The 20,908-nt window shown below is 44.2% G+C and overlaps 1 protein-coding gene across 4 annotated transcripts; it reads right to left on the bottom strand.

Moving 5' to 3' along the window:
* Positions 1–865: 865 nt before the first annotated feature.
* On the bottom strand, positions 866–16,113 carry neurl4 (neuralized E3 ubiquitin protein ligase 4). Of its 4 annotated transcripts, none has more exons than XM_075451602.1 (29): positions 15,944–16,113; positions 11,066–11,585; positions 10,904–10,969; positions 10,340–10,821; positions 10,139–10,250; positions 9,969–10,057; positions 9,807–9,879; positions 9,375–9,648; positions 8,934–9,115; positions 8,768–8,853; positions 8,503–8,665; positions 8,199–8,409; positions 7,526–7,602; positions 7,287–7,365; positions 6,833–7,002; positions 6,600–6,728; positions 6,287–6,432; positions 5,939–6,157; positions 4,875–4,973; positions 4,629–4,781; positions 4,371–4,538; positions 4,101–4,259; positions 3,736–3,915; positions 3,467–3,560; positions 3,268–3,375; positions 3,027–3,171; positions 2,131–2,243; positions 1,842–2,001; positions 866–1,756 (listed from the first exon to the last, which is right to left on the bottom strand). In XM_075451602.1, the coding sequence occupies exons 1-29, from the start codon at positions 16,106–16,108 to the stop codon at positions 1,552–1,554; spliced, it is 4,827 nt and encodes a 1,608-aa protein (XP_075307717.1). In that variant the 5' UTR covers positions 16,109–16,113; the 3' UTR covers positions 866–1,551. The 4 variants fall into 4 exon arrangements, with proteins under 4 accessions (XP_075307717.1, XP_075307716.1, XP_075307715.1 ...); XM_075451601.1 differs by having other exon boundaries at positions 6,287–6,429; positions 8,762–8,853; XM_075451600.1 differs by having other exon boundaries at positions 8,762–8,853.
* Between the last annotated feature and the right edge of the window lie 4,795 nt (positions 16,114–20,908).

Genomic DNA, 20,908 nt, shown 5'->3' on the forward strand with positions numbered 1-20,908 from the left:
CTACTTCTTGGCTCAAACTATTCCCAGTTGCCCGGCAACCAGCACCACCACCAACTGCGCAGCAAGCGATCCAATAACTAGTTCAGTTACTCGTCAACTAATTTTACAAGTCACTTTGTTCGTGCTTTAAACAAACGAAGTGGTTTACTTTCAAGCCCAAAGACAGCAACAAATATATTTTGTCACTGTCAAACTGTTTCTAGCCTTTTTGCTAAGCTAGCCGGCTGCTAGCATCGTTGATTGTTGAGGAGAGTCTTGCACGAGACCTCTCAAGATGGTTCCCATAGAAACAGAGAGCCGGCTAGTGTAAACGATTACTTAACACTGAATTTAATATTTTCTTCTAGTAATTGTATAAATTAATGTTTTGAAACGGCTAAAAAAAAAAGGTCTAGGCATCCCTTTTGTGTGGCTTTTCAGAGTTTGTTTGGAGTTTCTTCTAACTTTTCTGTGGGAGTCATCTGAGAGAACAGGAACGGGTCCAGCTAGCTTAGCTGTAGCTTCATATTTAATGTGAATGGTACATTTCATTATCCGCAGAACTTATAATAGGCTCATAAATATGTGAACTTAGCCAAATACTAGTTATGCTTTTCATTATGAAGCATTTTGTGACATATCCTTTTAACTTGTGATACACAAGTTGTAAGGCTGGAGCTAAATTTATCATCTGGCACTATTTTAAATTCCCAAAATATACAGAAGCTTTTTTTTTTTTTTTTTTTTTTTAGATGTTAATTTTTCACTCCAGTTTTTCCCTCAGTTTAAAGCTTGTGAGTGGGTCCGTTTTTAGGAGTCTAGTGAAGCTGGAACTAAACATAACAAGCGAACAAAGCCAGACTGCTAATATGGAGACATGGACAGCAACATCGGTGCATGTGTAAACATCTTTTTCCCTCCAGTTTTTAAAATCTCCCCCCTAAATAAGTCACAATCACATGACAGTCTTGGGTTCATTCTTGGGATTCAAGTGTCTGTATATATATATATATATTTTTTTTTACATTATTGTTTAAACACTGTCCCTCTTTCTATCTTTTAAAAAAAAAAAATTCTAAAGCCCACATTTCAGTCATTTTAGGTGACGTTTTGTTAACGTGCACGTCGGCAAGAAAGGCTTCTCCCAAAATAAGAACACTGACCAGAGCTGAGGTGGCGAGTGCCAAAGTAAGTGCCGAAAAGAAAGAGAAGCCGTTTGAGGATGAATGAAATCATTTGAAAGGGGGGAAAAAAAGAAACTTCAGCGAATGAACAAACGTGTTGTGTCGATGAGAAGTTTAAAAATCGCCCACGAGTGTCCAAAACATAAAGTGCAGGCAGTGTCTGTTTTTTGAAACCGCCGTAGCCCCCGGCCATTAAGAGTCCAAGAGCAAACAACCAAAAAAAAATTCCAAAAATGCTAAATTGTCATCAATCCACAGTAGGATCAGCTGGATTCCAGAGGAGTCTCTTGTTCAAGGCAGGGGTTGGATTTGGTAGTCAGTTTAAAGTACGAGGAGTGCTTCATGGGCCCTCCTTAATTCCACCCTGATGCCACGTGCGTTGCTTCGTTCACTCGACCCGAATGAGTAGTCCGTAGAGGAGCGTGCCACCCTGCTCTTTAGTTATCCACTCGACCTCCGAGTTGCTGAAGCGAGGGTCCAGGGGCTCGGTTTGGCCAAGCGTCTGAGGTCCCACCTTGTAAGAGCCCGGACGCACACACACCTGGAATCCCACCTGAGCCTGGTGACAGCGGTGAGAACGGGGGTCCTGAAATCTGCACGAGGAGACACAGAACTGTAAGTAAATGCCTCTTCCAGACATCAGGGTATTTTCATGCATTTGATCATGAATGGACTTACTGCACTTTGGGAGCAAAAATCTCCAAGCCCGAGTAGCGCATGGTGGGTGAAAGCCGCACTCTTGGAACCTCCCTGCCGGGGGCGCTGTTCTCCTCTGGCTCACTGTAGCCGTTAGGCCCCTCCGCCTTCACCGGAGACACAGAGAAGATGGACGACATCCCTGCAACAAAAAAAAGATGGGTTGCAGTCTAGTGGATTGGACTGAGAGCAGTGACAAGTCGAAGAACAACAATCTATGTTAGAACACTGCTGAATGAAGAAGAAGGGAAAAGGTGAGAGATTGTTCTACCAGGCAGCAGCTGGCTGTGGTCCAGTGTGCGTCGCAGGGCTCCTACGCTGGTGCCGTGGTACGCAATGTGCCACTTCTTTAGTGCATTAGAAACCTCACAGTGGGACTTGATCCTGCACAAACAGGAAGTGTAAAATTATAGATGCACATGTAGCAAAGGAGTTCAAACAGATGTTAATGGCAGCCGATATCTGCATATGATTACAAAGAATCTAAATGCCCAGCACAAGAATATTGTAACCTGAAGCTTTCAGGTTTCTGTTTGAGCCAGTATGCTCAGTAGTAATGACTAGTGGTTGCTTTAATTATACAACACAGACGGATGAAGCCTTTATTTCGAATGGTGGATCTGATGGAGAACCATGGTAACAGTGCAGCCCACTGGGTGGCAGCTTGTCAATCACAAGGTTATTTTTGGCTTTTTTGGGAAAAAAATAATTCGTTTTGCTCTACCATCGGCCATTATCTGACAACTATATAGCTTTTTAAAACTATTCCAACAATGACCAACACATGGAACAGAAAGATCTGGCCTGTTATCGGTCATTTCCTGGCTGCCAAACTGACATTATCAGCAGATCATTTTAAAAAGAAGATGTTTTCCTTTTTGTTGCCCCTCTTATGTAACTTTCTGGGCTCCTTCCCCTTTAACTTTCTATAGTGGCAAATACATGTATAGATACTTGATACACCGATGCGTGCTTCAACTTTTGAAGAACACACAAAGGATATAAAACCTGCCTCCCTATTCTCTGCATTTGTTATTTCTACAGGAGCAGAGTGAAATTAAAGCAACGCAAAGAAACTCTCTCAGGTTACGGAGTGAAAACGCATCACTTTGGCTGTTGACAGTTTCTATTCAACACCTCGGAGTGTTGAATAGGCCGTCCTCTCACCTGAGGGCAAAGCGGCACCACCCAAATGGGAGGGCGTAGTCCCGGGGCGGCTCTCCTCTTTTATAATAGGCCTCGTCACCCCGGAGCTTGTGGCAGGACTCACAGTAGCACAGATTGTACTTTGCATCTTCGTTGAAGTAACCATCTTAACGAACAAGAGAGCACAAGACGTGTGACTTCTCACATTAAACGAGGATCGTAGCTTACAAGCAGATACTCTGACAGAAACAAGAGGACCCACCTGGTAAGGTGAGCAGGTCCTTGAAGCGGGAGCACAGTGCCTGGTACTCGCAGGTCTTGTTGGGGTTGACCTCTGGAGGGGGTGTCCAGCACACACTCTCTTTAATTCCTGCGTGTACAAACAGAAACTCAAAGCTCTGAAGGCTGCAGGAAAGTAAAGGTAAATTTAATAAAAAAAACACAGAGGAGTTGTTTCGTACCATCGACCATGTCGGCCTTTTCCATGTCGCCCTGACAGCGGGTCTCACCGCTCTCTGCACCCACAGCTGGCACATTGTTTGTCACTATGGTAACCTGCCACAGTAACATTTATTATTGCAAAGTTATCTTGCATGTGAATTCAAAGTGATATAAAACCTAAATTCTTTTAAATCCAAATTAGATCTAGACATATATGGTCCACTGACTAGTTTAAATCAAGTTTTAAGGTCAAATTTGCCTTTTGAACCATGTTAAGTTCTGTACTGACTTGTTCACACTGGCCGTATAGATCAATGAATAGGTAGCAGGGTGAAGGGATGTCCTGTGCTGCTACGCCCTGGTCCATTCCGTTGACATAGAGGTGAAGACAACTGTTGGCATCCACCAGCAGACCCAACACTGTACCCTCTGGGCAAGTGTCGAGGTTGGGACCATAGTTCTCACATATCTGAAAGTGAGAGGGAAAAGAAGGAAAAGAAAGATGGTATCAAAGGAGGAAGACTTAGGGAACGGAGGGCGATCAATCGCTCAATGAGGTGTTTGTCAGTGAGAGGACAGTTTGTCTGTCGTGTAAGACAAAAATCGATAAGCCTCCAACGTGGTCGACAGATCTGTGTGTGCTTGAGTGTGTACCTTTAATGAATTGTGGAAGACGGAGTCTCGCTGCAGAAGCCAGGCGGAGCGTTTCAGACAGCACGCTGTCGAGGGGAAGTTGAGCCGGTCGGGGGAGTGGCCTATCACCCCTAACGACAACGACGACGTCCACGACGGGTTTAGGCGGTCGATCTGAAACTAGTGGAAAAAAGAAAAGGTTGCTGATTAATTCTTACAAATACGTTGTAGAGACAATAATGTGAGTTGTAGCCCAAAATGAAAAGAAGACGACACATGCGGTGCAGTTACCTGGAACAGCTGCTGACGAGCCAGCGGCTGGGCGGTGACCAGCAGGCCCTGGTTGTAGCTCGATACCCTGGCTGCTGTCAGATTCTGATTGGACAGTTGGATGTTTTTGCCATGGTTTTCTAGGAAAGCCACAACTGTGGGCACCAGAGGACACGGCTCGCTCTCAACCTGGATGCAACAAGACGAGACACGTTTCTCTCAAAAAATGGATTTCTACCAAATGAAAAGGCTCTGCATCGTCTCTTTTCATCCTCCTACCTCTCTGACCGGGGTGCTGTCCTCCTCCCCTTCGCTGCAGCTGTCGGAGGAGAGTGAAGGCGCCTTGATGCTCTCCGTGTCCTCCATCAGTGAGGAGCTGACGATGGAAACCGCCGTCATCCGCCCATACAGGTCCAAAACTGCGTAAACATTCTGCCAGGAGGGAGAAGAAGGCAGTGTTGAGTGGGGTCATAGGGCTTTTTTGTTGCGTTTTGTATTGTGTCGAGTGTGTGAAAGAGTGTGCACCTTGGCCACTGCAGTGGCAGCCGGTCCCATGTCCTCTCCATCAATGAAGATGTGCATAGTGTCGTCGTTGCACCTCTTCACACCCACACGGTTCCCAACCTGGAAACACACACTCAGGCTCAATCTCCTCTGTTTCAGATCATCTGCACCGTGTTCAGGTAGCAAAAACATTATTTCATTACAGCTATTTCAAAAAGTGACTCGATTAAGTGTAGTGACCTGATGATATAAACTACCTCAACCGGATACTTTGAATAAGTAGCTTGATTAAAGTTGTTCTAACAAATATATACAGTAAACTAATAAAATGAAGCTGGAGATAAACAGTTGATCGTAAACTTCTTTGCAAGAGACAATCTGTGTTGAAATAACTAAATTTACCCTGCATACGTCACTAAATCACTGAGTTGTAAGTGAAATCGGGTGCAATGCATTTCAAAGCAATTCTCAGTCTCTCAGTCAAAACACTCGGTTTCCCACAGACTGTGGCTCCTTTGCACAGTTTCAATGAAAGCGATCACAATCTGCTTTAAAAAGAGGCCATTTTATTCGCCCGTGATTTATTTTGGGGGTCTGCTGGGATTGGTTTACATTCTTAAAGTTTCAGTTTTAGCTTGGTCTCTAAAAAGGCGATAAAGTGGACTGTTTGGCTGGGAAAACACCAGAAAACACATCTAAAAAGGTGTAGAGCTTTTGTATGACTGACTGACCAACAGATCCAGAAAGTCTTTCTTACAAAAGAACGTAAAGACCAGAAAGACAAACACTTACTGTCATTCAGAAACGAATGGAACCAGGTTATACGCTATTTATCCATCTATTTATCCTTTATTCTACAGGTGAAATATGTAGAGAAAGTGACTTCATGTTTAAGGCTCGCTCCAAATATGTTCAAATTAAGGCGATTATTTACGTTCTGGCGGATGGTTCAATCGCACCTGTAATCTCCCTTCTACTGCATCTACTGCACATTAAACTGGTTTCCCCGAGGAGATGCAAGAGCTGCAGGTTTTCAGCCGGTGACAAGTTCATGTCACGCCTAACAGAACAGGGGCGTGGCTCACCGTCAGCCGGTCCAGTGAACTGCAATAGTTCTGGCGCTGCAGGACGCCGTTACGACGAACCTCCGAGCCACAAAGCAGCCATGTGACCTTGGTGCGAAGCTGTGGTAAGGTGGGGGAGAGACCTGACAGCGGGCAGGACGGCAGCTCCGGAGGTGCCAGCGTTGTCAGACCGATATGCAACGAACCGCACCACTGCTCATCCACTTCGTCAATTCTCACCTGCAGAGAGACACCAGAGAGGAAAATCAGGAAAGAAAACAAGATAACTGGGAGAACATAAACAATCCTATTATACTGAAGAGACTTCACACCAATGTTGATGTGTGTTACTGTTAATTTTTGTTGTACCTCGAACAACTCGTCAGCTTTGAGTTCCTTCGCGCTGAACACGATGCCGTGAGCGTAGCCGCCGACTCGGACAGCCTGGCAGCCCTCGCCAAGCAGCACCACGTTCTTACCGTGTTTACCGTGGAGCCGATGGGCAACGCCTGCTACTAACCACAGAAGAGATGGACGATTAAGCTCTGAAAACAACCGCTCTTTGTGTTTTCTACATATTCATAGTTTGCAGTTCAGAGTTACGTAAAGCTACAGATTTTAAATCGTGAAAAATAAACTGTGCGTTCCATCATGAATCCTGTGGGAGGACTCTGATGTGTACCTGGCGAGTGGATGGGGAAGCTCTTTTCGGTGATGTTGCTGGTACAGAGGCTGTTGTCCAGTGGACCTGAGGAGCTGGTGATGGACACCTGGACGCACTGACCATACAGGTCGATCACAGCGTACACCTCTGAAAGAGACAGACGCGCGCCAGTTAATCAGCCAAACTGACCACACACTCCATGTTAAGTTTTTCTTGCTGCAGACCACTATGGACCCCGGACTATTCTCTACCTGGTGGCAGACCGGTGCAGGCGACACCTTGATCCACGCCGTTTATGTAATAGTGGAGGTCGCCGCTGGCTGAGCGCATCATGCCGATCCGCGATGCCGTAGTCAGGGAGTCCAGATCACAACCGTAATTGTTGCGCATCGTGTTGCCGTCCTGCATGATGGCTGTTCCACTACAAAAAGATGACAAAGATGAAAAATAAGATGTTCAAATTCAGGATTTGATCCACATTTAGACAAAAGTTTCCAACAATTCAAATTTGTATGAATCCGTTATGTCTATAAATTATTATTATTATTATTATTTTTTTGCCTAACCTTGTCAAAAGGAGAAAACAACAGTTTAGATCTGCACTGAGTTTAGAGGATTTGGGGTGTTTTGTTTTGTGGCTCACACTGCGTTTTAAGAGCTCAACCTGCAGAGTATTTGGTAAAACATCTTCTGAGGCTTCAATACCTTAGCATCCAAGTGTCATAGTCAATATCAGTCATAGTGTTTGGAAACTCAAGCTCCTCTGGCCTGATGGCTGTCACTCCTAAACACACAGGAAGGGGAGGAGAGTGGTGATAGCACATGCACTTTATGTGAAATCTAAAATGCTGCTGAGCAGACAAATGTAAAGGAGCGTATCAGACTCAAGAGTTATGAAAACACGAGCAGCTGGTTTCCAAGAGGACACAAGACAAACATCCCACCTGCTTCTATTGAACCTGACCAGCGGTCCACCATCTTCTGAATAACAATTTCAAACAGCTCTCCATCCCGAAGGCACCTACAACGTGGAAGCGACAAGTTCAAAGAGGAACAACTGATTCTCAGTGTTTAAGTATTTAATCACAACCTCTGGATCTGTTGGATTATTAACCTGGCAACACCTTATCTAACCAATAATCATGCGTTTGTGTCTCCTGATTTAAATACTTTGCTCTGCTGAGTGGATGTTGTCATTCTGTTCTACAGATGTGGTTTGACTCATCTGGATGGCGGCCAAAGCTCCTCTCACCTTTTACAAGTAACTGAACCACAGATGGCTGAACCAGTGAGGAGGCATGCTGTGTGTCTGAGTGACGCTTTGCAAAAGGAAACTATCGATTGAGTCCTTCCATGTCAACTTAACCAGGGGTACCAACCTCAGATGTCTAATTTTGTTTGTTTTTCTGATGGAAAGGGATTCTATATAATGGAAAAAATACTAAAATTAAAGCCATGAGGGAATAATGCATCAAGTTCGAGCCACTTCAATGTTCTTACATTATAAGGCCAAACTTTTCTCAATAGTTTCTAACCACAGTTAATGTGGCAGTTATTGTGTTTTATCATCCACGGTAGGATAATCACGTCGAGTAACTGAAGGATCACATGATTCACCTGTTGGAAATGACAATGGCGTCGTTGAACTCGCTGCGGCAGTTCTGCCGCAGGGCGGTGCGCCCCCCGTTAGTGATGACCGCGTTGGTGCCGTGCAGCTGGTGAAAACGCAGGTCGTTCGTTGTGGTGGAGCCTGCTACTGAGCAGGGACTCCCAGGGGACATGGCTGTGGGGCCCTCTGAGCTGTCCTCCGGAAGAGGGGGGAGGTCCACTACGAGAGGGACAAGAACACTGCGTTCAGATTTTTCTCTGAAGAGGAATCTCTGCTATGTTACCCGACAACTTCTCCTCCTCCGACTCTCACCCATATCGTCCATGATGGTGGCCTGGGCAGCTTGGCCATAGAGGTCGACCACGGCGTAGACGCTGGGGGGGACATTCCAGGCTGCGGGGCCCTGCGCTACACCGTTCACAAAGAAATGGAGGCTGCCATCTTCTTTCCGCACGACTCCAACTGTGTCACCTGCCTGCAGGTGGAGGACAGGGGTTGAGAAAATGTTAAAAGAAGTGCGTGATGGCAAACATTACTGAAAGCAAACCAAAAAAAAACAAAACAAACATACACTTACTTTGAGTCGATCCAGGTTGTGTCCATACTCGTCCAGTATTGTTGTCCCATTGTGCATCACGCCGTTCCCAGTCATCATCCACGTCCCTGGAAAACATCCCAAATACTGATCAGGCATCTCCAAAGTGCGAATACCCAGTGAACAAACATGTTTTAAGGTTTTTCACCTGAGCGTAAGTTTGTCATGGTGGACGGCAGCTGCAGGTAGGCTGGGTTGTGCGTTGTGACACCAATTTCAATAGAGCCCGCCCACTTGTCGACCATCTTGTCGATACGGACCTGGAACACCTCGTTGGAGCGGAGCGGCCGGCTGCTCAGGACCACACCGTGGTTGAAGTCATCAGTGGCACTGTAAAAAAAACAAAAAAAAAACACAAAGATAACTCAAACCACTGTTTGTAAAATAGTGGAACAATTCTACATATCAAACGTCGTAAACTTCTGTCCTGATTAACATTACCAATCTTCTCTTAATACCTTTGCTTGCACCTTTAGATAGCTACAAGATTGTTCATCACTCAATGTGACAACATACTTAGTTAATATCTGTAATGAATGTAAGACTGAGACTGTGTTAATGTAAGCCAACAGGAAGGAGGTGGACTCACTGCGGCCGCAGCGCCGTCCTGCCGTCACAGATGATGGCGGCCTTCTGGCCACAGTTGGGGTGAAAGAGCAGGCGGTCTTGCCCCTCTGCGTCTGGAGTGACAGAGAGAGATGGCCGGGGTCGGCCGACATCGGGCGACAGGGCCCTCATGATGGCGTTGTTGCGTCTCAGGCGGTCGCTGTGGTTGTGGTTGTGGACTATGGTGACTTTGACGGCCATGCCGTAGAGGTCCACGACTCCGTAGACCACGCCGGGGGTCTGTGCTGCTGCGACACCTGGGAGAAGAAGTAAGGTGCTCAGTCACATATGCTCTGCATGCAACGCACGATGCTTTCTCTCTACGTGCTGATGTGTTGGTTGCTTCTCAATCAGCTGTTAAACGCCACCGTGACAGCATCAGAGCAGCATCATGACGGCTCTTGATGCGACTCACCTTGATCAATGCCATTGATGTAGAAATGGAGCGCACCGCTGGCTTTGCGCATTAACCCTATGTGATCGCCCTCCTAAAATCAGAAGACAAAGAATGTAAAGAATTAAAGAATAAAACAGCCCAAAACATAAATCCATGTTTCTGTTTGAGCTGGTTACAAACCTGAAGCTCATCCAGGCTGAATTCACAGTATTCCCTGCGGGTTCCTTTCCCGTTGGTTAATATCCCACAGCCACTCATCATGATTGTACCTGATAAGGAAGCCAAACGAACGTCACTTCACAATGACCTCTGTCCAGTGCTGATCGTCTGTGTGGTTACGTGTGCAGTACCTGAGCGCAGATTGGTCATAGTTGCGGGATAGTCCAGGTTGTTGGGGTTGTGTGTGGTAACGCCGATCTCGATTGAGCCTGACCACTTGTCCACCAGCTTATCGATGCGGATCTGATAACAAAGATGATTTTAGTGTCAAAAATCAGCAGTCGTGTATGAAAAAAAACCGTCAAAGCGCTGAGTCGCGTGACTGCAAACACCTCAAACATTTCGTTGTGTCGGAGCGGCCGGTTGGTCATCACCACGCCGTTGTTGAACTCGTCCAGCGGTCTCCTCCGCTCCGCCGTCTTGTTGTTGTTGCTCAGTTTGATCAGTGTGCCGCACTTCTCGTGGAACAGCAGTGCGTCGTTGGTGGTCATCCCACCTGTCACTGCTCCAAGCCCCACCCCTCCATTACCAGCAGGGCTGTGGTTAGAATTTCCTCCATCTCCCCCGACGCCACCTCCTCCTCCCGTTGTCCCGATGCCGCTGTCACTGTTTGCTGCGCCTCCTCCTCCACTGCTGCTGCTGCTCCCTCGGTCATTTCTGGAGGAGGAGTCAGTTCCCGTGTTTCCTCCTCCCCCTTCGCTGCCTATTCCTCCGCCTCCGCCTCCACCATCTTCCCCTCCGCCCTCATCTTCAGAGCGATAAAAGGATACTATTGCATTGTTGAACACGTCGAAGAGTTGGTGCTCTGTCAGAACTGAGGAGAGACGGGAAGAGAAAGATGTGTCGGCGTTGGTCATGCTGCAAAACAAAGTCTGATTGGAGGAGGTCCTTCTTACCAGTGTCAGGCTCCAGGTTGTTGGGGAACTTGTCTGGTCTGCTGTGACTGCAGCTAAGCTCAGGCACTGGCAAAGGAAGAGTGTCGGGAATAAAGACAACAGATCGAAACAGATAAAAGATAGAAATGAGAACCACACTGTTAGTCTAAAAAGGACCCTTACCTTCGTCTCCATTCATCATTCCATTCATTGCTGCCACATTCATCAGAGCTGCAATCCCTACATCCTCCCGATCCCCACGTACTACCACCTCTTCTTCCTCCTCCTCCTCCTCCTCCTCCTCCTCGTCCCGCTCTATTGTCTCTCTCTCTCTCTCCCTCTCAGCAGAGGGTGGCGGCGGCTCGCAGCTTACCACCGTCACTTGTGTGCACTTGCCGTACAGATCCACCACGGCCCAGAGCTTGGGCGGCAAGCCGCTGGCGGCTGCACCACAGTCCTGCCCGTTCACCCAGAGATGGAGCTCCCCACGGGAGTTGCGCTGAATGCCCACGCGGTCTCCCTCGGCTAGCTGGTCGAGGTCACGACCATACTCCTCCAGGACGGAGCGGCCGTCGCGTAGCACCGAGCAGCCCGACACGATCCAGGAGCCACCCTTAAGGCCTGTGGCACTGCTGGGGAAGTCCAGCGCAGAGGGGTCCAGAGCCGTCACGCCAATTTCAATGGAACCGCTCCAAGAGTTCACCTGAGAGGGAGAGTGGGAAACAAGCATCGTTTTAGCTAACTAAAAAAAAAAATAAGGGTAAAGGTGAAGCGGTTGCCCCCAAAATAACCAAATTAACCTTTTGAGGGTTTAAAATGTATTCTGTAACGATCAAATTCAATCTAAAGATGCTGACAACCACACCAACAGACAGAAACTGTATTCTTGTGTGGAAGCGGCAAAGCAAAGTGTCTTTTTCTATAATCTGCTCAGTTATTTTTAGGCACTCTGTCTGATCAGGTAACACTCCTTTGAAAACAAAGCAGGACAATGTGAACAGCAAAATACGGGAAGTTTATTTTATGAAATCAGTTGACAATAACACAGCTACTGTAGTGGCAGACATCATGTCTCGCAATGCCATGAATTACTCTCCGTTAAATAAAAGGGGCGTGCACACACACACACACACACACACACACACACACACACACACACACACACACACACACACACACACACACACACACACACACACACACACACACACACACACACACACACACACACACAGATTATCAGTTGTTATGCTCCTTTAAGACAAAAGCAAGAGAACCACAGTCAAATACTTTTTTGTAACACCAGCATCCAACCTCCAAAATCTGATGGGAAATACATGAAATAAGTTCATCTGAATCTGGATGCTGATGCATAAAGGGACAAATCCTGCTTTATATTCAGCTAAGACAGAGAGGCGTTCAAACCAGCTGTTGAAATAATGTAATCTAAATAAACATCTGCAACAATCTACAACATTAATGAAGGATAACACAGCAAACGTAAGCTGACCAAGGCATCACAAGAAGGTGATCAATCGCTTGCCTTCACAAACCAAATCATTTGGCAGAGGGAGCTTTATGAGGAGCTGTAGGTCTAAAATATTTCAGCTTATTAACGTTTTTGGAGCTTTAAATAAGTGTGCAGATATTTTATATTTCCCATTTACACACACACACACACACACAGTGTTCTCCAGAGAGGCTGGCTGAGCAGTATTAGCTCCTTAAAGATTGCCTTTATAATGTGTTGTAGCATCTTATTTATGTGTTTTCACGTTAGTCGATGCTCTGTTCACACCAGGTAAGTTGGGGTTTCTGTTCACTCCAAGCAACGTACCAAACATGTTGGTAATTCACTTTTTGCTCAACTAGAAGTGAGGTGTTATATAATTCTTTAGCTTTTTCAGGTGTCAGATGGTGCTGGTAGTAACCGCCTGATAAAATATTTTCTTCTTTCCACCGTGTTGTGACTAAGATAGCCCATCTATTCATTGCTCCATGTATGTGATGATTAAACCAGCTCACACAAAGCAAATATACGAGCTAACATGCACATCAACCAGAAATTCCTCTGTCACTGCGCTGTTTCACAACAAAACGCCTTCTGCCTTTGCATGACTTTGGACTCGTATCACTAAACAAGCAGCCTGATATCCATTCCATACTTTATTGATTTCTGGAGGGAACTTCTATTTTTTCATTATTGTTTAGGCTCCATGACTGTGGGAAAAAAAAAAAAAAGGCTACAAGCCCGACACAAGGCTACAAGCCCGTGTCTTCCCACTTAGAGGTGATCTTGTGGCTCACTGCACCCCACCTGCTGCTCAAAGAGAAAGACATCCATCAGAAAGCTAAATACTCTGAGCTCTGTGCTCTGTCTTTAACAACTCTCCCTTTCAGTTTTCTCTTTGGTGCACCACAGAGGTCAAAGCTGGTAAAAATATGTTCTCCCATCTGCTGGTGTTGAAACCCTACCAGCAGCTCCTGAGATGTTTTTCTGCGTATTTTCCAAACACTCTCTGCCTCCGCTCCTTCGCCTGTTCCTCCAGCTTCCTCCTCGGCTCGCCGACAGGAGCTATGTGAGTCAGTGTGCTACGACAGGTCGGGTATCTGGGTTAACAGATTTAGTAGTAGCTCAGCCTGACCGGGTCGCTGTGTGGAGGAGACAGACATCACCGTCCTCCACTCCCTGGTTTCTGTAACAGCAGGCTGTAGGTGTCTGCCTCTCAGCCTCTGTCTCTCCACTCAATCCACACAAAAGCTACACGATACAACTGTACAATGCCAAGGCGATCACTGGGCAGCTTTTAAAAGGATGAAATATTCATAGCATGTTAAATCTAAAAGAAACGTATGAGGAGCAGCCTGTAAGACTGTATAGCGAGAAGCAAGGAAACAAAGAGCAACAGCTAGACAGCTGTATTTCTCATTCTCACAGCCGTTTTCTATCATTTTAACACGTTATAAATAGCCCAATTTAGCAACCCGTTAGGTAACAAGTTCGACATGAAAAAAGTCAATAATAGCACAAAAGCTTCATTCTAAAACTGACATTGCCTCTAAAGTTGAAATACCAGTTACTTTTTTACTATTCTCAGGTTAATTACATGACTAATATAAAATCATAAAATATGTTCATTATAACTTTAATGTAAAGGACAGCATGTTTGTTTTTCTTCAGTTAAGAGTTCAAGACCAGAAGTGTGAGACAAAGAGCAGCTTTAGCATTTAATCAGCTTGTTAGCGCTCTCCTAAGAAACGGTGGAAACCTGTGTGAAAAACGCATCACTGGCTGAAACTAAACTTGCAGAATTTAAAAACAAACTGCGATTACTCAGGAAATTTGGGCAACTAACGTAACTAACATAAAGGAATACTACACTGTAAATGATCTGGAAGCCACTTTTCAAAATGATGAGTACAGTACACAAAGAAACACGTAATACTGTTATGTTTCACTTTAATCTGCCCACTGGATCGCTTCTTTGTCGGACAAATTCTTCCAGGCTTGTACAGAAACCCTAAACCAGACTGATGGTAAAGGTTATGTCTGATAAATTCCCTAATGTCTTCTCTTGTGTTCCTCTTCCAAACTCCCTCTGTAGCTCAGTGGATGTCAGTATAAAGGATATACTCGTGGGTATTCCATGATGGGAAAATATTGATTTTCAGACGGCCGTGATGGAGCTGAAGGCTGTTTATGAGAGCCCCTATCAGACAGAGAGTGCCATAAGAGATGCACAGTCATTAACGTACAGTCAGTGTGTGCTATTAAGCCAGATGTTTCGCTTTTCTGGCACACGTGATGCTCAGCAGCCACCTTGTAGGCTCTCTTAACAACCTCTCTGTGGGTCTTGGCTGAGCAAACTGACATTTAAAGGATGTGCATGTTGGCGATTGCACAGGCTCCAGAGATGTTGTTGTCCTGTAGGCTGAGGCAGAAGCCATTACAACAGACAAGCTTCTCTACGCCGATAACAGCCGAAATGTAAACACGGGTACAGCTATGGCAATTTAGGGGAATTTATGGTTTAATTTAGCTTCATGTGACAGCAACTATATGGCATGTTCACGGCATTAGTATTCAGAATAGGAGATCTATATTTCCTAAATATATTACTGGTCGGGTGCAAAAAGCCACAGCTACAAAATGGAACAAGTGTTTGTAAAAGGAGATTCCTTCTTGAAAATATAACTAAATCAGATGAAACAGTTTGGACATCGGAGTCAGAAACTCATCCTTGGCTTGGTTCCCACTCTTTAAATTTATAAATCCTAGTACAAGTCGAAAATATAATGGCAGAAGTCGAATTAAAGCAAGCTTCTCAGCCACTTGACAGAGAGAGTGCATGTTTACAGACACCAGTAATTAATGGGTAACAGCATGAAGGGGGCTGGTCACAGTTGGCCAGGTGTTGGTAAGCTTTGAATTTAACTGAGCTGTGAGGGAATGATTAAGGAGACTCGCTGAGAGGTCCAACTCAGTCCAAACACCGGAGGCAAAATACAGTAGTGATACTGTGTGTTGGGGATCACAGAGCCTGTGAATCGGCCAGTCTGACTGTAGCACTGCAGTATTACCACCCATCAGGGCACACCAGGAGAGAGGCTGAGCAGCACCGACTCCCTAAAAACAAAGCTCCAACTGAGCGGCATCCTCCAGCTTCACTGAGCTCATGTCATGCAGTAACAGTATCAGCAGCTCAAATTCACCATGCCACCAAGCCTGAAGGATAGCGCTGACCAGCCTCTGTTTCTCCTGCTAACAGCTCATTAGCACGGCTAACTCACGGTACCGAGGAACAGGGTTATCGCTAGCTAAGTGATCCGTTTAACTTATCAACACGCTGGACGACGTTTCTCCAGCCTCAGTGGCCCAGCTAAGGCTTCAATAATGCGTTATACTGACGCCTGGACAGTCACGAAGACTGCGGTCGCTGTCAAGCCGTGTGAACCTGCCTGATAGAAGAAGCCCCTCATTGCGGGCAGAGACACACAGACCCCGGCTGGTGCCGCCAGCTCTCACAGAGAGGGAGCTACAGCGGGCCCGCGGTTGTTTACCTTCTTGTCAATGCGTACGGTGAAGACATCCCGGTCTCTCAGCGGCTCCTTGCTGAGCACCAGGCCATGGTTGAACTCCTGGACTGGCTGGTTGCGCCGGGCGGTTCGGTTCGAGTTGGACAGGCCGATCAGCTTTCCGCTCCGCGGATGCAGCTCCGCCGCCATCTTCAGTGGGCGGCCAGTATTCACGACACTTGGGTTTTGCGACAGTAACGTTATGTCAGCCGTTAGTTGGTTTTGTCATCTGCGCGACCATAGACATAATACGTCTATATCTATATATTATGTCTATGTGCGCGACAGCTGCACGGCTCCTTGATAACAGGAGCTCAACTGAGACGCGACTGTTTGTTAGGTTTATAAAACATATCGATTATCCGCGTGCAGTTACTTTACTGAAAACCGTTGAGAATATGGACGTTTATGTCACATTTATAATAAAAAATCTAAATATAGCCGTTTTTCTGTCTCAAATAAACTTTGACTGTTTAGTTAAATTATGTTGAAAAGTACTGAAAATGTTTTACTGTAGTTATGTGACCCTAGACCTTTCCGATATAATTACACCTTAACAGACCTGTAAAATATTAACGTATTTGTAATTTAGTAACCGTTAAAAACATGTAAACCCCTAATTTACTGTTGCGCATGCCCACTACTGCTGATGATACGTCACTAAAAAAGAGAACCCAAAAAAGTAGTTACGTGGAGGTGTGTGATAACGATTAGGTTTTGCAAACAGAAATTAATTAGACTTCAGATTTATTTCATGTCGAATCTAATTTAGACCCTAAAGTTTGTTATATCGCGTCCAACAATTAAAGTTTCATTATCATCTCTAAGAGTATAAATGGGATCTCGGCTGAGCTTGAGCTCTATTTATGTTGGTTTGATAGTGTTTTGACTTTAGAAAAGTGCTTTAGACAGGTAAATCCATTATTAGCTGACTGTGTGTTTACATTGCATAACTCATTAATCCTTTAAGTTTTCACATTCATGTCTCACATTCAATTAAATATATTTTTTGTGATCTAAGCTCCAGTTGTCAGGATTACTGGCTTGTTTCCATGTGTCTATGCAAAGAGACTTTGAAACAACTGCCTCCGACAAAAAAAAAAAAAAAGGAAAAATGTGTAAAAATCAAAACATTGGACTCTTTTAACTCAATTCCCTCAATGTCAAGTTGATGTTTTCCACACATGTGCAGGGTCTATATTTACCCGCACAGGCGCCGATCCGGTGGGCGCTCCGGTGGGCGCTCCGGTGCTCGGGCACCCACTGATGAAGGTTGCGCACCAACTGGGGGATATCCATAAATAAATAAATAAATAAATAAAACTGCATCTTTAAAATGAACTGCACCTATCTGAATCACATTATCCAATGAAAAGTATTACAGCTCTGTGCGTGAGCATAGTCGCGTTGCTTAGTAACAAAGTACCAGGCTAGCTGGAAAGCTAAATTCCTGTGGATTCTCTAGGATACTCAGTTTAATCTTATAAATAAAACTTTCGGCCCGAATTCAGTTTTCCCTCTATTGAATAGAAATAGAAAATAGAATAGAAAATACTTTATTCAAATTCAAATTAGTCAAGTAGCTCTAAAAAAATATTAATATTTACAATGATTGTATATTAACAACAACAATAATAAGACAACAACAATAACAATATCATAATATTGATGTAAACGACGTGAAGTGAGGAGAGAGAGGGGTGGCGTCTATGTCCACATCCCAACGTTTCCATGTTTGATTGTTATGTGGAGTGTGGTCAGAGTGAGCAGCCACATCCGAGAAATATTCAGTCAGATGTGAGTTGTTGCAGATCAGCAGGAACAGCCGAGAACAGGGTGAGAGGAAGAAGCTCTCAGCACCATCCCCTCATTAAACTCAGCTGTTCCTGCTGATCTGCAGAGAGACTGAGTTCAAGCCTTTTCCAGGTACTACTCAATTTTTCTCAGTCTTCAAATTTTGAAACCAACCAGTCAGAGACTTTATTTAGATACAGAGCATGAGACAGAACAGTCCCAACCCAACACCAAGCAGCTGAACAAACCAAAGACAGTTGATGAGCAAAGCTGCTTCACAGGAAACATGTTGGAATACTAAAAGATAGTGTCTGTAGTCATCAGTCTCAGGTAAAAAGTGCCAAGAAAGCAGCACAAAGAAGCGGAGGAGTAGCTCAGAGGGAGATCATATGTTCAAGTCCTGTGAGAGCTGCTCAAAGAGTTTAACTGTCTCCAGGTTTTAGAGGCCAAAGTAAAGAGTGAAAAGCTTTAAGTTAGATAGTTTCGTTCTCTGATTTAATGGCTCAAACTGTTACTGAGCAGCTTTTAGTTTGTCAAAATGAGGGATCAAAGCTCTTAAAGAAATAAACTCTGCAGTTCAGCATCCAACAGAAGAATGGAACCAGCTCATCATTTCCATAAATCTGTCCTGTTTTCACATCCATCAGTACATCACAGCAGCAGCACGGTGGTGTGGTGGTTAGCACCATCGCCTCACAGCAAGGAGGTTCCGGGTTCAACTCCCAGCTGGGATCTTTCTGTGTGGAGTTTGCCAGTGTATGCGTGGGTTCTCTCTGGGTACTCAGGCTTCCTCCCACTGTCCAAAAACATGCATGTTAGGTTAATTGGCAACTCTGGATTGTCCTTGGGAGTGAGTGTGTATGTGGTTGTGTGGCCCTGTGATGGACTGACAGCCTGTCCAGGGTGTGCCCCACCTCTTGCCCGATGACTGCTGGGATAGGCTCCAGCCCCCTGTGACCTGACCGATGGATTCAGCAGGTATAGAAAATGGATGAAAGTTAAGTACCTTTGAATTTTCCTTTTGCCAATTCATACAGGAAGCCCTGCTGTAATTTCTGCTGATGGCAGTCTGATTGGTGAGTCTATCTACCAAGACATTTCAATCAATGTGTGCAGTGTAAATGGACTGTGGTTATTAAAGACATAACATTACTATTGGAATATTGTTTAAAACCAAAGGATTCAGATATGGAGATACAACATCAACAATGGATTCAGTTTTATTAATAATCATGTGAAAAGCAATTCTCCAAGCAACGTTTTTATTTCTTCTTATCTTTCTGATCTCTTTTGTTGATTTATTTTAAGTAAATATTTGCAAATGTACACATTTTTGTAATCTATACTCTACATTTTGATTCATTTTAAGTGTATTCGTTAATATACAGGGATGTTTATTTTAAACTTGACTTTAAAAATTTCTTCCCATGAATATCTTTTGGCAAATAAACAAACAAACCCAAAACACAATGTTTGACTAAACTTTTTTAAATGTGAAGGATTTAATAAGTTCAAGAGACTTCAACTGTCCAAAGTTGTCTTTCATTTGAACAACAACAAACACATATTAAATACAATCATAAAATACAAGAGCACAACGTCAGCACATTAAAGCTGCAGTCTGCAACTCTTTTTCAAGCATAATGCCTGGAACTGTCCGGGGATTCTGAAAGTAGTACATTAAATACCCCAATACAAAAAAAAATGAGTTCTCTAGGTCCCCTATATGTCCCGCTAGGTCCCTCCAAAGCCAGCAGGTTTGTTTACAAAATTGCAGACCGGACCGGTAAAAGGTAACCAATCAGGTTACGAGCTGGGCTCTGCTGCCTGTCAATCACCGATTGTGCACGCGCGATACAAGGTAGGCTCGTCCCCACGCTTATTTATCTGGACTATTGAACTTCATTACGGGCTAGTCTACTTACTGTGTCTTCCATGATCGCAAATGACAGGTGAGTTGATGAATGAGGAGTCGTGTAGGCGCATGAGTACACGAGTTCTCATGTGTTTTGATGGGGCGGGACAGGAAGTTGAATAACTTTTTATTTTTCGATTAAAAAATAAGCATTTCTTGCATTTTGCGACTACGGAGGTCACCGTTTTCAACTTCAAGCGTTCTGATAGATCATGTAAACTCTTAAAATGCCAAAAATTAGGACTTTACGTATGACAACAACAAATCCTGCAGACTGCAGATTTAATACAAAATAAATGGAACTAAATCCAGTCATGGTGATTCAGGTAATCATCAGTAATCATTCGTATCATTAGTTAGAAATGATAAAACCATATTTTTATACATGTTTTAAACTGGAGTACACTGTGGTGTGGAGGCTTCATTTATAATATAAAGTAAAACAAAAGCAATAATGTAACAATAATAGTGAATAAAAAGAAGGCACAAAAGAGACAAGACAGATAAAAGATATATATACATATATATATTTATATATATGTTTTTATAATATATGACATTTCTTACTGACATAACTAGATTGTATTGATGGGTCCCCTGGCGTGGCCCCGGTTGGAGTTATTCTAACGTTTTCTCCTGCAGATGGAGAGACATCTGTTCCCCCTCCTCATGCTTCTCCTAAGGGAGACAGAGACAGAGAGTTCTCTGTAAATTTTGGTAACTTAGTCCCGAGGTTGAGAATTAAAGCTTTTGTATATATCTTCAGCGTGTTTTGACAATGTGGCTGAGGTTTACAGAGTCCCCTCAATGAATTTCACCACTAAAAATAAACCAAAATCTGTCTCTGGAATCAACAAACTCGTTACATCTTTTTGAACATTTCAGTTTAGATTGTTCAGACTGACAAAGATTTGTCCTGCCAAGAAGGATCACTATTCGATTTTTTACGCTAAAACTGTGTCAGAATAATCCTGATGTGCACTTTAATGTCAGTAAATATACTCTAACCTTTTCTGCACCTGAGGTTGCGATGAGAGGAGACTCTTTTGTTGTGGTGATTTGTTCAATTTGGAACTACTTAAGTAAAAAGTACCAAGAGCTGAGAGACTGATATGAATGTACTTTCATGATGGTAGTTTGTAAACATATTTTGATTTTTAAAGTAAATTTTTGACATTCTTTGCTCCAGGTTTGTTAAAAAAAAAAGAAAAATCAGTTGTTATGCATTACTGCTGTTTTGC

The sequence above is a fragment of the Odontesthes bonariensis genome, chromosome 19, assembly GCF_027942865.1.
Source record: "Odontesthes bonariensis isolate fOdoBon6 chromosome 19, fOdoBon6.hap1, whole genome shotgun sequence".
Lineage (NCBI taxonomy): Eukaryota > Metazoa > Chordata > Actinopteri > Atheriniformes > Atherinopsidae > Odontesthes > Odontesthes bonariensis.